This window comes from Ammodytes marinus (genome assembly GCF_949987685.1).
Source record: "Ammodytes marinus genome assembly, chromosome: 8".
Classification (NCBI taxonomy): domain Eukaryota; kingdom Metazoa; phylum Chordata; class Actinopteri; order Uranoscopiformes; family Ammodytidae; genus Ammodytes; species Ammodytes marinus.
The window spans coordinates 29,356,443-29,368,976 of record NC_137212.1 but is presented as its reverse complement, the minus strand read 5'-3'; the positions used below and the strand labels follow the sequence as shown (position 1 = coordinate 29,368,976).

Below are 12,534 nucleotides of genomic sequence, written 5' to 3'. Positions count from 1 at the left end.
AAAAAAAAACCCAGATGTACATCCAGCAACCCGGGTTGATGATGTCAGCGTGCGGGAAAGACAAATGACAGAATGAGAAGTGTGGCACCACCCTAAAAGCCAACTCAGGCTATGCCAGTTCTGCAACATGGGAGAGGCACTCACTGATTCAAACACAGAGGTAAATTAACCCCTGAGGTATGAATATACAGCAGACTACTGTCTCTATATACGTCTCCTTACCTCCACTACTAGAGTAAATCGCACCACTTCTTTTTTTTAGTACATAACTCACCCTTGTGACCCCAGCCACCACCACCATGATGAAAAAAGGAGATGTTTCTAATATGACGGATGTTTCCTATAGTTGGAAAGAAAGAAAGAAAGAAAGAAAGAAAGAAAGAAAGAAAGAAAGAAAGAAAGAAAGAAAGAAAGAAAGAAAGAAAGAAAGAAAGAAAGAAAGAAAGAAAGAAAGAAAGAAAGAAAGAAAGAAAGAAAGAAAGAAAGAAAAGATTTGAAGACAATGTGTTTGAGTCTGAAGGAGAATCACTCTTGCTGCCTTATGCATGTCAACATGTCAACAGCAGTTAAGTGAGTCAAACTTTTTTTTAAAACTCCAAGGGTGGACACATAAAACTCGGCATTATAAGTGTTTTTGTGCGTTATTCCAGCTAGCCGCCTTGTCTAGTCCTATTGTTAGACGCTACGATGGCAAGGTGAGTAGAGCAGTAAGGGTGAGCTAAGTCATACTTTAGCCATGAGCAAACAAGGAGCAAGCATGCTCGGACAGGTAGAACTGCAAAGAAGCCGCACTGAGACACTGATGACAAGTAAATCACCCCACCACTGCTGATGCAAAACTGACTGCACACAAAACTTCTGCAGCAAACAGCTAAAGCTTCTGATTAAATTGCCAAAGCCCCCATTGTTAATAGCATTTTTCAATCTGCGCATCACAAGACAACACACAACTCAACAACACATGCCTCTACAGATATAGAAAATGATTAGGATGATCTGAAAATAGGAATAAGAATACAACTTTAAAAAAAGGAGAGCAGAACTGGCCACAGGTTCCTTGATGGTGAGTTTAGCATTCATTCATTGTTAATCGTAACAAGCTGGCAAACGCACCGCCCGGACCTTATCAGCCATGTAAAGTTGTTAACGTGTCAGCAAACAATTGCCTATTCACACAGCACACAGTTCAAATTCAGCAGGCAGAGAGTGCAAGGTTAGCATTGGTTTGGAATCAAGTTTTGTGATTTGATAGATGTTTGCTATCTTAATAATGATTGAAAATGAGTCATTTAGATCAGTGAGTGTCAGTGTTCTGATTGACAATCATATGAACTTTTGACAATGATAGGAGGACCGCAAGCATTTATAAAATGTGTACAAATTAAAAACAGTCTGCTGTTGTAATCCATTTTCATTTACACAAATGTAATATGCTATAAGTTAGCCTAAACTCTGCTTCCTCCAGCCAGTGAGGTGTGTTAGTACCTTCACACACCTGTTAGAGGGTTCCCAAACACAGCTCAGTTCTGTCTGTTGCGACGTTTTGACAAAGGTTATTTTTTTCAACTAGGCCGAAAAACATAATAAAACACGCCGTTTATTAGTGTGAGACACTTGACTATGATCTGATACAAACAGACTTTGTTCCTTGTCCTGATAAAGGCATCGCTCTGTGATATGGAAGGGAAGTAAATATTGTAGAAACACTCTAAATTTGAACCATCGCCTGTTGATAAAATAACTTGGCTGTTAATGATGTTTTTGTTGTTACTTGTACAGGACCAGAGGGGTATACTACGAAGCAAAGATACATTTAGTAAAGAATTTAACGTCTAAAAAGCCCCTATGAAGTGGCCCAGTTTATTTTCACGAACACAAAATAAATACGGATGACTACTGCATCAATATGTGCAGTTGAGTCAGTTGTACCTTTGAGGCGGGTTCGGTTACTGCGGGCAGGAGTGGCGGAGTGGATCCCTGGATCTACCTTCACCATGGTATCTGGTGGATCCTCCACTATGGTGTGTCCCATGGCTAGCAGGCCCAGGCGCTTCATGCGAAGGAGCCGGGGCCCGGACTCCCTGGCCAAGCCCCCCCCATGGTCAACGTGACCCTCGCCCGAGATGGAAGCCGGAACCAGGCTCCTCAGAAACTCCATGTCCCACAAGACCTTTCTCCGTCTTTCACTATGGTGCGCAGTTCAACAGCTTGTGCCATGCCACTCTCCCGTACGAATGACCTGTCTGCCTCATCTGCCCCATTAACAGACAAGAGTACAGTCCCGTCTCAAGCTGCTACGTACATGCAGAGGATACACGTTCACTCACTGGGCAGGGCAGGTGTGTGTGTGTGTGTGTGTGTGGACCTTGGGATCTGCCCTCACAGACTAGAACAAGACACACACCTGTCAAGGCTCACTGAAGTCGTTTGTCTGGACTAACTAGTGGAGGAGAAGCTGTTTACTGTAGCTAGCCGAGACGTGACACGGTGAAAAAAAAAATACTTCCTGCGCTGCAACTTTACCTGTCTGCTCAGAGTGAACGGGGAAAGTAAACAGACATGCCACTTTTCATGGGCCGTGATGTAATTGCGAGTGGGCAGGTCTTACATCTGAGTGCCAGGCACTATCTGGGGTGGGACCAAAAAACATGTTCCACAGGAGATAACACAAGCCTGGGCCACCGGCCAATCACAACAGAGAGGACACAGGCCACACCCTGCTGGTGTGTGTGTTGCACACCAGTGAGAGAGACCAAAAGAGGAGGAAGGAGATTGACAGACATTGGGAGACGTAGGAAGGTCCGTGGAGTTAACTGCACTCGTCTGCCTGCGTTCACTGATAGGCCCCTTATCGTTGTCGGAATGATGGCACTTTCACATTCACACACAAACACAAGTGCTTTCTTCCCAACTTACTCAATATAGCACGAGCAGCCCTCCCCCTTGCTTTCCACTTGTGCTCAAGTGTGCTGAGCCATTATGATGAAGAGAAGCAGAATGAGCAAAGTTGGGCTGATGACAGACTGCTGTGCTGGGCTTGGCTACACAGCCTGTACCTGCAGCAAAACTCAAACTCGTCACAAATATCCCCAGCAGAGAGAGGAGTGAGGCAGGGGACTGTACTGTGCTGCTGACTCTGACTAAAGAAACCATCCGTTTGCTGTTCTCTGGGACGCAGTGCAAAAACAAAATAATATATATTAATAACCCATCCAAGCATCAACATAGATAGACTTTAGCCAGCCCTCTGCTATAGCAATGCAAAGCTGCAACGCTCCATAAAGACATTACAAGAGGCAGTGTTTCCCCCAGGATTTTTTTCAGCAGCGGTGGCGTGGTCCCCGAACCTCCTAGGGGGGTCCGGGGGCAAATTAAATAATTTTTATAATTTAGCTTTTTGATTTGTGAGAGTGATCATCGCTGACTTTAGACTGAGTCGTACTGTCTGCTTCCGTGAGGCTCGAGCCCATCAGCTGAGCGAACAGCTGTCCGACACGAGATGAAAAACTAAACTGAAACTAAACTATCCTGTCCTGCCTGGACTGGTGGAGCAGCCAAATATAAATGTATAGGCCTACATATTGTACTAAACTGTAACACAAGTAATGAGTTGTGGAATTTGCACCAGTAGCCTACAGTAGTCCACATCCTTCGCTCAGCCACTAACTGTTTCGTTAGTGACTGTTCCGCGATCTGTTTGTAGCTTTTATATACTATCTATGGTTTGTAGCCTATGTCTCGAGCCCGAATACAAAGAGCCATGACGGCAAACTGACAGCGCGACTAAGGGACTGTACAGTGAGCCGCTCCCCCCGTTAGGTCCTGTTTTCAGCAGAGTAAGTTACATTCACCTCCGACGCATGGACTACGACTACGTTAGGCATTGCCCCGTTTCTAAAAGGAGCTACGTACCAAAAAAAAAAATTAGAATAATGAGGAGGAGAAGGATTTTAATAGCAGCGGCGGAGAAAATATAGCAGTGGCGGCCCGCTGCTGTGTGAACGTGGGGGAAACACTGAGAGGACTGTGGCACCAGTGTGCAGCAAACTGTTAAAAACACCTTTAGGATAAGACATTTCTGTTGATTCATCGTTAACAAAACACCACAATTAAGCAACTGGGCAATACGAGACAGCAGCACAATACTGATTTTGCTCCAATTGTCATTCCATACTTGTTTTTGTTGACGCTTTTAATATTAAATGAAGTGACAGTGTAATGTAAAAGGTCTGGTTATGCTAGTGAGCTTTGCAGCCTTTGACGGTCTAATATGCAGGTGCGTTGGATAATACACACACACACACACACACACACACACACACACACACACACACACACACACACACACACACACACACACACACACACACACACACACACACACACACACACACACACACACACACACACACACACACACACACACACACACACACACACACACACACACACACACACACACACACACACACACACGTCTAGCTAAGAGAAAGAAGCTCTTGCTCAGCATCCATTTAAAAAGCACTAACGTTTGGGTCCTGCTCCTCGACCTTGGTCACCCTCTAATGTATCATCATATCTATGGCTGTACATAGACCCTATGCTGGAGTCTTGGGCAAACTCGCCAATGCAGTCAAGTACAACGCTAGCCATTTATTTCCTTTAGGAGACGGTGGGTGTATTAATGCTACCTGCCTTGTGCCAAACAGCAGCCAACAAAAGTAAGAGGCTGGTCAAGAATATTGTTCAAGTTTAAAATAAATACTTTTTCGCAAAAAACGGCTTGTGGACTAAATAGGAAAAATGACGCACATTTCACACAAGCTGACAGGAATTGGATGAATGTCTATTTAGGTGATTCTTTTGTTTACCCCTAACGACATGGGAAGACCACAGTTTCTTTAGTTTTTTCATGTATTTTTTGCTCCACATGGTCAAATATCTCACACAATGCAGGTTAGATTTGTTTTAATCAACAAAGCACAGAAAGTCTTATGTTTCAATATGTCCCACAGTCGGGTAATTGTGTCAAAAGTAAAACGAAAAAGAAATAAAAACTAGGTCAAACTATTACTGCTACAAAAGGGCAATTCTAAATCCATTCCAGTTTGTGCTATAACTGTTGTTATAATAACCCCTGTGAATTGGATACATGCAGCTTTTACAAAAAGGTGTTAACAACATTCATAGCGGACAGTTATTTAAAATGTAAAAAGAGCTATACTCCTTTGCATGTCCTCAAGTAACCATCTCCTTCGTTAGATACAACAATTCTTAGGGTTAAGGGCAAAAAAATGCAAGAATGTATGTGAGTGAGACCTCTAGATGTGGACTGAAGAAACAGCATAAGTAACTGATTACACTCTTGACTGCAGTGTGAACAGTAAGTGAGATGATCTAACTGAGCAGTACACTATGTCAAAAGGCAAATGGGGAAAGATTTATATATATAAAAAAAATATAAAAAATAAAAAACGTATCTAGCATTTATTCAGCATCAACCCTGCAGAGTAAGCACAAGGTGGTAGGAACACACTGATAAAAGCAGAGCAGCACTTTTGCAGAAAAACTCTGCCCTCTAGAGGCCAGCTGGCAAAAAGGGACACCAAGCAGCACAAAACACAATGTTGCAATCTACTGACAAACCCAAAATAACCGGGGAAAAAAAGAAAAAGAAAACGCTTAGCAAAGAGTTGACGGCAAACCACTGAAACACTTGTTAAGAGCTGGACTGGAAAAACACAGTCTTTTAGAAAACACTCCATTTGCCCAAAAAGCTGACATTTATTTATTGTTAAATCCATTTGAAACCTTTACTATCCTCAGGGAACGTAGCTAATACAAAAGGAAACATACTTAAAGCAGAGGGTTCTATGGCTGGCAGTCGTAGTTATGAGTTCATACCGTTTTTGGCCAGATGGGTAGAGAGAGCAAGAGGAACCGTCGCTCACTGCTGGGAGACCATGAGACAGTGAGCGAACAGCGCTGGCAGCTACGTGACATCGTAGCAGTGGGACACAGTGTAGCCCCCTGATTAATTTAATGACGAAGAAAAACACCACACAATAAACAGTGCTGCGCTCACATTTTCGCCAAAACACAAGATTCTCTTCACTCTTGCAGAGGTGACTACACATGGCGGTAGAGCTGGGCGATATATCGAATATATTCGATATATCGCGAGATGTGCTCCAGGGGATGTATAAAATGACCCTATCGCGACCATCGAATACAAATTGGCACGTAATGTGTTTTTTTTTAGCCGCCACCGCCACCGGCAAACTCGCTGGTGTTCGCTTCTCTCGCTCTTTCCTGTGGCTCTCTGCCTCAGACTACATGCATTGGCAACTCACTCACTCACCCCTCCCAACCAGAGGCTCCTGGGCGCGCACCTGTGACGTAGTCTGTGCCCTGTGAGTGTTTACTTTTATCGCCATGTGAAAACAACGACGAGAGGGGGAGAAAAAAAGACGAGGGCTCTGCTCTTATGACAGCCGAACGGGCGGGTGGAGGGGGCGCGAAAGACGGCTGTCGTTCATAGCATGGACCTTTTTTGTAGACGGACGCTTGACAGCATAAGCGGCCGCTGTACAGAGCCTGGTCCTTATGAGAGGAAAGCGAACGAGCACCGGGGGAGTTTTTGGTCCAACGTCACACAACCACGGCATCCCATTTAATTCTCAGCCGTATTTATTTAAATCCTCTGATTGTCTTCCAGTTTTATTTTCATTAACTAAATACAGGAGAATTAAACAATAAGGCAGGTAACAAGAGGGACGATGAGCCACCTGCTGTTTGCGCTTGCATGAATCTCTCTCTCGGACTAACAGGCAGAAAACGAAACTTAACTTAGACAGGGAGCAACTGCTCTTAAAGCGACAGTAACCATTATACATGTCAGAGCCTTTTATACACATAGACTACTATTATGGATCAAAACCTGTTCTGCATTTAAAGTGTGGCTGCTATCTTCAGGGGGTTAGTGGTGATAAACAATTAGTAAGTGGTTGTAATGAGTCATAATTAGTGTTCTCAGTTTACAGATTAACAGAAGATGGAAAAAACTGTTTCCAAATAAAATAATGCTGGATCCATTGTATGGGAGTGGAAGGATGTGGAATAATCAATACAATGTGCAAACTCTTTGCCATGTGCAAGTTTCAAATTGTTTCAATAGAAAGCACTAAAGAATATAAACATGTTTCATGTAGCCTAATGCATTGTTAGTGCAGGCACATTTTGCAGGGACTATTTAAATCATATTACTGGTGTGATGTTATGCAAAAAATAAATTAAATTGAGCATTTAGGATGTGCTCTAGAGGAGATTTGAAATATATCGAGATATATATCGTGTATCGAGATATTGATTTTGGCCCATATCGCCCAGCCCTACATGGCGGAAATGATTCTTTCGACCAATAAACGGACGGCATGTGTAGCTCCGCCTTTTCGGCACCCTTTCAGGCGGCTGGTACCCCAACGGAGGAGTACCGAAAATAGGAGCGGCCTAAAGCGGTTAGGCGCGCTAATATCCGTACCCTACCCAACTTTTGGCACATGGAAAGCCAAAATAACCGGACTGAACCACTCCGACCCGCTCTACTCGGTGGAAATGAAGCATTAGACACCTACATAGAACAAAACTATTTGTAGTTCATTGTTGAATTTTGCTTTTTGAATATCCCAGCATGTCATGTTCAACACTCACTGTAAAGAGATGTGTCGTCCATTATCATTACGTAAACCAAAATCACACAGAGAACTTGTGATTGTCTGAAGACATCTACAGTGATGGCCTAACTGGTCTGTTGTAATGATGACGAGATGACCTAGAAATGAATTAAGATGATAAGTAGAAATACTAACAAGGTTGACAATCTGAAGAGTGAGAAAGACTGAAGAAACAATTACTGCCAAAATGAAATACAGAGAAAGACATTTCTCCTTCAAAAATGTACAAGGAAGAACATTTGTTTAGGTGGCACATGCCTGAGGCCTATAGGCAAAGATGCAGAGGGGCTGAAGCAGCAGATCCTGGTAAGAATCACTAAATGAGTCAGAGAGAGAGAGAGAGATGACTGATGATGAAGGCAAAGATAGCCATCGCACCCAGCCCAGAGTACCACAATGGTCAGTGGAGGCAGCTGTGGTGTTGCTGGGGCCAGGTCTGTGGTGCTTTGGAGCTAGAACAATACTCCTGCATAGGAGGCCCAGATCCCAATCAGCCCAGGAATGTGGAAGAGGAAGCTCTGGGAACAATGTGCAGCGTTCCAATGCCATTCTGGGTTCCAACCGCCCTCTGCCTTGTTCTGCTTTCAAGCAGTGGGAAAAAAACAGGAAAAAGTATTGGGCCCGCGGCCCAGGAGTAAGAGTCCGTTTAGCAGTCAGCTGGTCTGAGGGGAGGGGCTGGCCAGTACAACCCCGCGCTGCAGTCATGTTGATCTGTGAACCGCATCCATCTCAACTGCTGCTCCACCACTTGATGTCAGTAAACAGTCCAATGTGCATGGCAGGAATATCAACAACAATATTGCACTGCCCTCTAATGGTGCAAACAGCTACCACACCAGATGTGAGGTGTAACATGAAAGGATGGGGCCATAACATTACATTTCAATAGAAGTAATGTCTTTCAATCTTAGCTCTTTGCAGTTGGAGGTGCTGGCCTTCACTTCACTTCTGGCACGACGCCGTATTCTCCTTATGTGGAAATCTCCTACACCCCCAACTATTTCAATCTGGCTTAAAGACGTTATGTCATTCCTCAAATTAGAAAAAAATAAATGTAACAATCAAAGGCTATCCCACCAAATTTGAAAATAAATTGAATTCTTTTATAAATAATTTTAATTCTTTATCGACCCTGGCCCAGAACTATGGGGCAGAGAGGGGAGTGACATGCGGAGAACGACCACGGGCTGGAATCGAACCCGGGTCCGCTGCTGGCCAAGGCCCATGGGGGGGGGGGGGGAGACGCCCTACCAACTGAGCTATGGATGCCCCCGTACTTTTTCTTTTTACTGCACTACATACTAAAGTACAGAAGAGTTTTAGGGCCACAGGAGAGAAAAAAAAATCAGATAAGGACATTTTTTTTTCATTATGTTGAGAAATGTTAAGAATAAAGAGGAATACTGCAAAATTCTATTGGAGTTTGAGGGGCATCTAGGTATCTTTGGCATACTGCAATTGACATGCATGTATCGGGACATCCTAAATCTTTTTCTGGCATACTAAATAGTATGGAAGTATGGGTATTGGAATGCAGCCTCTATCTACAAACAGAAACAAAGAATGCAATGTTCAACACTCATAGCATACTCAGACAAAAAGAGGCTCATGGCTGGTGCTGGGGGCCTGATCGACAGTCGTGAGGCAACCCGCAGAGGGGTGGGTTGTCACTGCTGAAGAATGTGAGAATGTGACCTGACCAGACCCCTTGCATCCAAACCACCCTCTTTTTCTGTCCATTCTGCAATGATGACGCTAATCTACCAGAGGCCACATGAATATGCCACAAGAAAAAAAATGCATTTTAGAGGAACACACCAGTGCAATTCCACTCCATAACCTTTACAGTTCCTTGCATCATGCAACATGAGTTGACCAGAGACTATTTAAACCCTCATGTTTGAGAGGATGTCAACCAGCACTAGAGCTAACACCTAAGGGTTGAATTAATAGCAGAAAGAGTTGGGTTATTTACTGAAAAATGATTATTTAGCTGATTTTGTAAAAAATTATATTGCCAAAAAATGGAAACGTAAAAATAGGTTAAAAGTATAATAAGCACAATCTTGGGCCATGGTATTCTACCTCTGTGAAGTATGTAACTGGACGACCCTGATGTAGGCCCAACTTATGGGTTATCTACATGGCCCTGGATGATGATCCCACATCCAATACTGGTGAAGAAACCGCACATGCACTCACCCTGTATTGGACCATTCTCCAAACTATTGTTTTGCCATCATGTGCAGGCTGCTGTGGTTATCCACATATCTTTTTCACATTTAGAGTTATCATAGATTATTCAAAAAAAGCCAAAGCTCCAATAGCTCTACATCTGACCAATGGTGACGCGTACAATTTACACTCTCATCTCAGAGAATAGACAATTTTTTTTTAATTTGTTTTTACCTACAATGGCTATAATATTCATGCCACTTGATCTGATCTACAATGATATTCTATGATCCATTTCTCCCATCTGAAATAGGGATGTTCCATTTTATCATCCGATTTTCACACAGAACTACTGGTTCATTCATCAGTTTGTTTTTTCAAAGAGAAAGCACAGACAACATATTAACAAAATACAAGTGGAGTTACTCAAGCAGCGGGAGAAAACAGCTAGGAGAAGAGACTGAAAATGTCCACCTTCAGAATTTCAGCAAAAACAAGGAGATTAATCCAACACTCCTGTTTCGTTCCCACAGTGCTTAGCTTGCTCTGTAAAAAGCTTAAAGCACACAGCCACACCGCTGACGGAGCACTACCCACTTAGCCCCGGATGATGACGTACCTTGAAGGCCATAGAGCAGGGCCCTGCAACTGGCAAAAAGAAAAGGAGGGTCCACAAGTTCGCTGCACAAGAATCTGAAACAGAGAGAGCACAGAAATTCTGTCTTTAGCAACAACGACAAAAAACACAGAGAAACATGTGACATGAAACAGCCCGGGTCACTACGAAAAGGACAAAATATCCTATTTTCAACCCAAAATGTAGGGTGGATCTAAACTAGTGACTGGTCACAAAAAAAAAACATTCAGATGATTTATAGTCGGCAGGCAAAAGGGCATAGCTTTCACTAATTCATTCATTGCACCTTCTTGTTGTCATAACTGCACGAAATAATGGTTTAAAAAAGAAATGTAAGCAGTTTATGTAGCACTTTACCTCAAGTCACCTCAGCATGATTTGATCCTTAAACTACGACCTTACTGTTGGGCTTCAGTGTGGTTTGCCCTGGGGCAGGAGGGACAGAATTAAAAGCTCCTCCTGAGCAGAGAAATAATCTGAAGATTACACTACACACGACATCCAGGAGAGGCAGTTACATAAGAGCCTGCAAAAACTCTACTTGTCTTACCTTACAGTGTATTGTCATAGTGGCTGAAAAGGTCTCCTTTTATAGTCAGGTACATCTCATATCTAGTTATACCATCAGTGTTACTGTCTCTTTCTCGGAGCAGATTGAACAGGTTAAAGGGATAGTTCCGTATTTTTGAAGTGAGGTTGTTTGTGGTACTACTTAATGCATAGTTTTTTTTATATATATTTCTTTTTGGCATTTTTTTTTATGCTTTTATTGATAGTGTAGACTAGAGACAGAGTTGAAATGGGGCAGAGAGGGGAGTGACATGCAGAGAATGACCGCGGGCTGGAATCGAACCCGGGTCCGCTGCTGGCCAAGGCCCATGGAGGGGACGCCCTACCATCTGAGCAAAAGGCACCCCCATTACTTAATGCATAGTTAGCCTGTTTCCTTTATGTAGAGGGCGGTCAGCACAGTCATTTTAAGGAGTTTGGGCGAGAAGCCGCTGTAGCAAGAGGTCAGCATTGTACTGTTGCAGAGGGGGCCAGCCGAAAATTGGTTTTGCGCCATGTATATATGCTTACCTAAAATATATCCGTTCAATTGTAAGTTTAATTTAGGGTTATTTCACTGCCGATTTGTGAACTGATACGCTACACTGTACAGACATGCAGCCATTTATTTCTGCACTTTTTTCAAGTGTTCGACCATGTATTACTACGCCAACGCGCGCCGGTGAAGTGCAGCATATCAGTCCATGAATCAGTAATTTATTAGATGTAAGACTTTTGAAGGTTCTGCGGTAACCAGGGATGGCCTTTTAGATTTTTTTTCTTTAACCAGGCACCAACAAGAATTAAACGGTTATTAACCGGTTAACCGTTAAGATTTAAAGTAGCCTATTTATAGTGAAATACATGAAGCGTTATAGCAGGGCTCTCGACCTTTTTGTTTCAAGGACTGGCATATTCATTTAAAAACAATTCTAGGACCAGTAGCCAAATTAAATGCCTACATTTTGACATTCACACGGCACCTCGTCTGTTGTGAGAAGAGGTCTAGTATGCGAATGCAGGAGCAGAAAGTGCAATAAGTGACTGAAAACTGGGATATTTAAACACACACATAGGCTACATGATTCTTTTTAAATGGAACCGTTTAAAAGTTAGTATTAACCGGTTAACCATAGAAATCCCTAGCGGTAACCCTTAAGTAGCATATTCATAACTTTTTTCAAGAACAACAAAAAAAAATCCAGTGACATCAAGAATGACACATGCATAAAAGAGAGAAGGTACAAGAGGCAGTTCTAACCAACTGGAGGCAAACAAAGGAAGGAAGAAAGCAGCCACTGAGTCACACACAGCAGCCAGACAGAGAAGTTGAGGTGTGAGAACTTCCACTCTGAAGCACGGTGGACAGATGGTGAGAGCAGGCCAGTGGAGAGATAGAGTTAAAACAAAACTAACAGCCCCAAAAGTTGTGTCACGTCA

The 12,534-nt window shown here is 43.1% G+C and overlaps 1 protein-coding gene across 3 annotated transcripts in view; it reads right to left on the bottom strand.

Moving 5' to 3' along the window:
- fryl (furry homolog, like) overlaps positions 1-12,534 on the bottom strand; it is a 97,835-nt gene that overhangs the window by 81,084 nt on the left and 4,217 nt on the right. For 2 of the 3 annotated variants that reach the window (XM_080033036.1, XM_080033037.1), the window contains exon 1: positions 1,930-2,519. In XM_080033036.1, coding sequence (XP_079889162.1) covers positions 1,930-2,158 — 229 coding nt within the window. In that variant the 5' untranslated portion in view covers positions 2,159-2,519. Of the gene's footprint in view, positions 1-1,929; positions 2,520-10,527; positions 10,602-12,534 lie in introns of those variants that run through there. The other variant, XM_080033039.1, reaches the window with a different exon arrangement.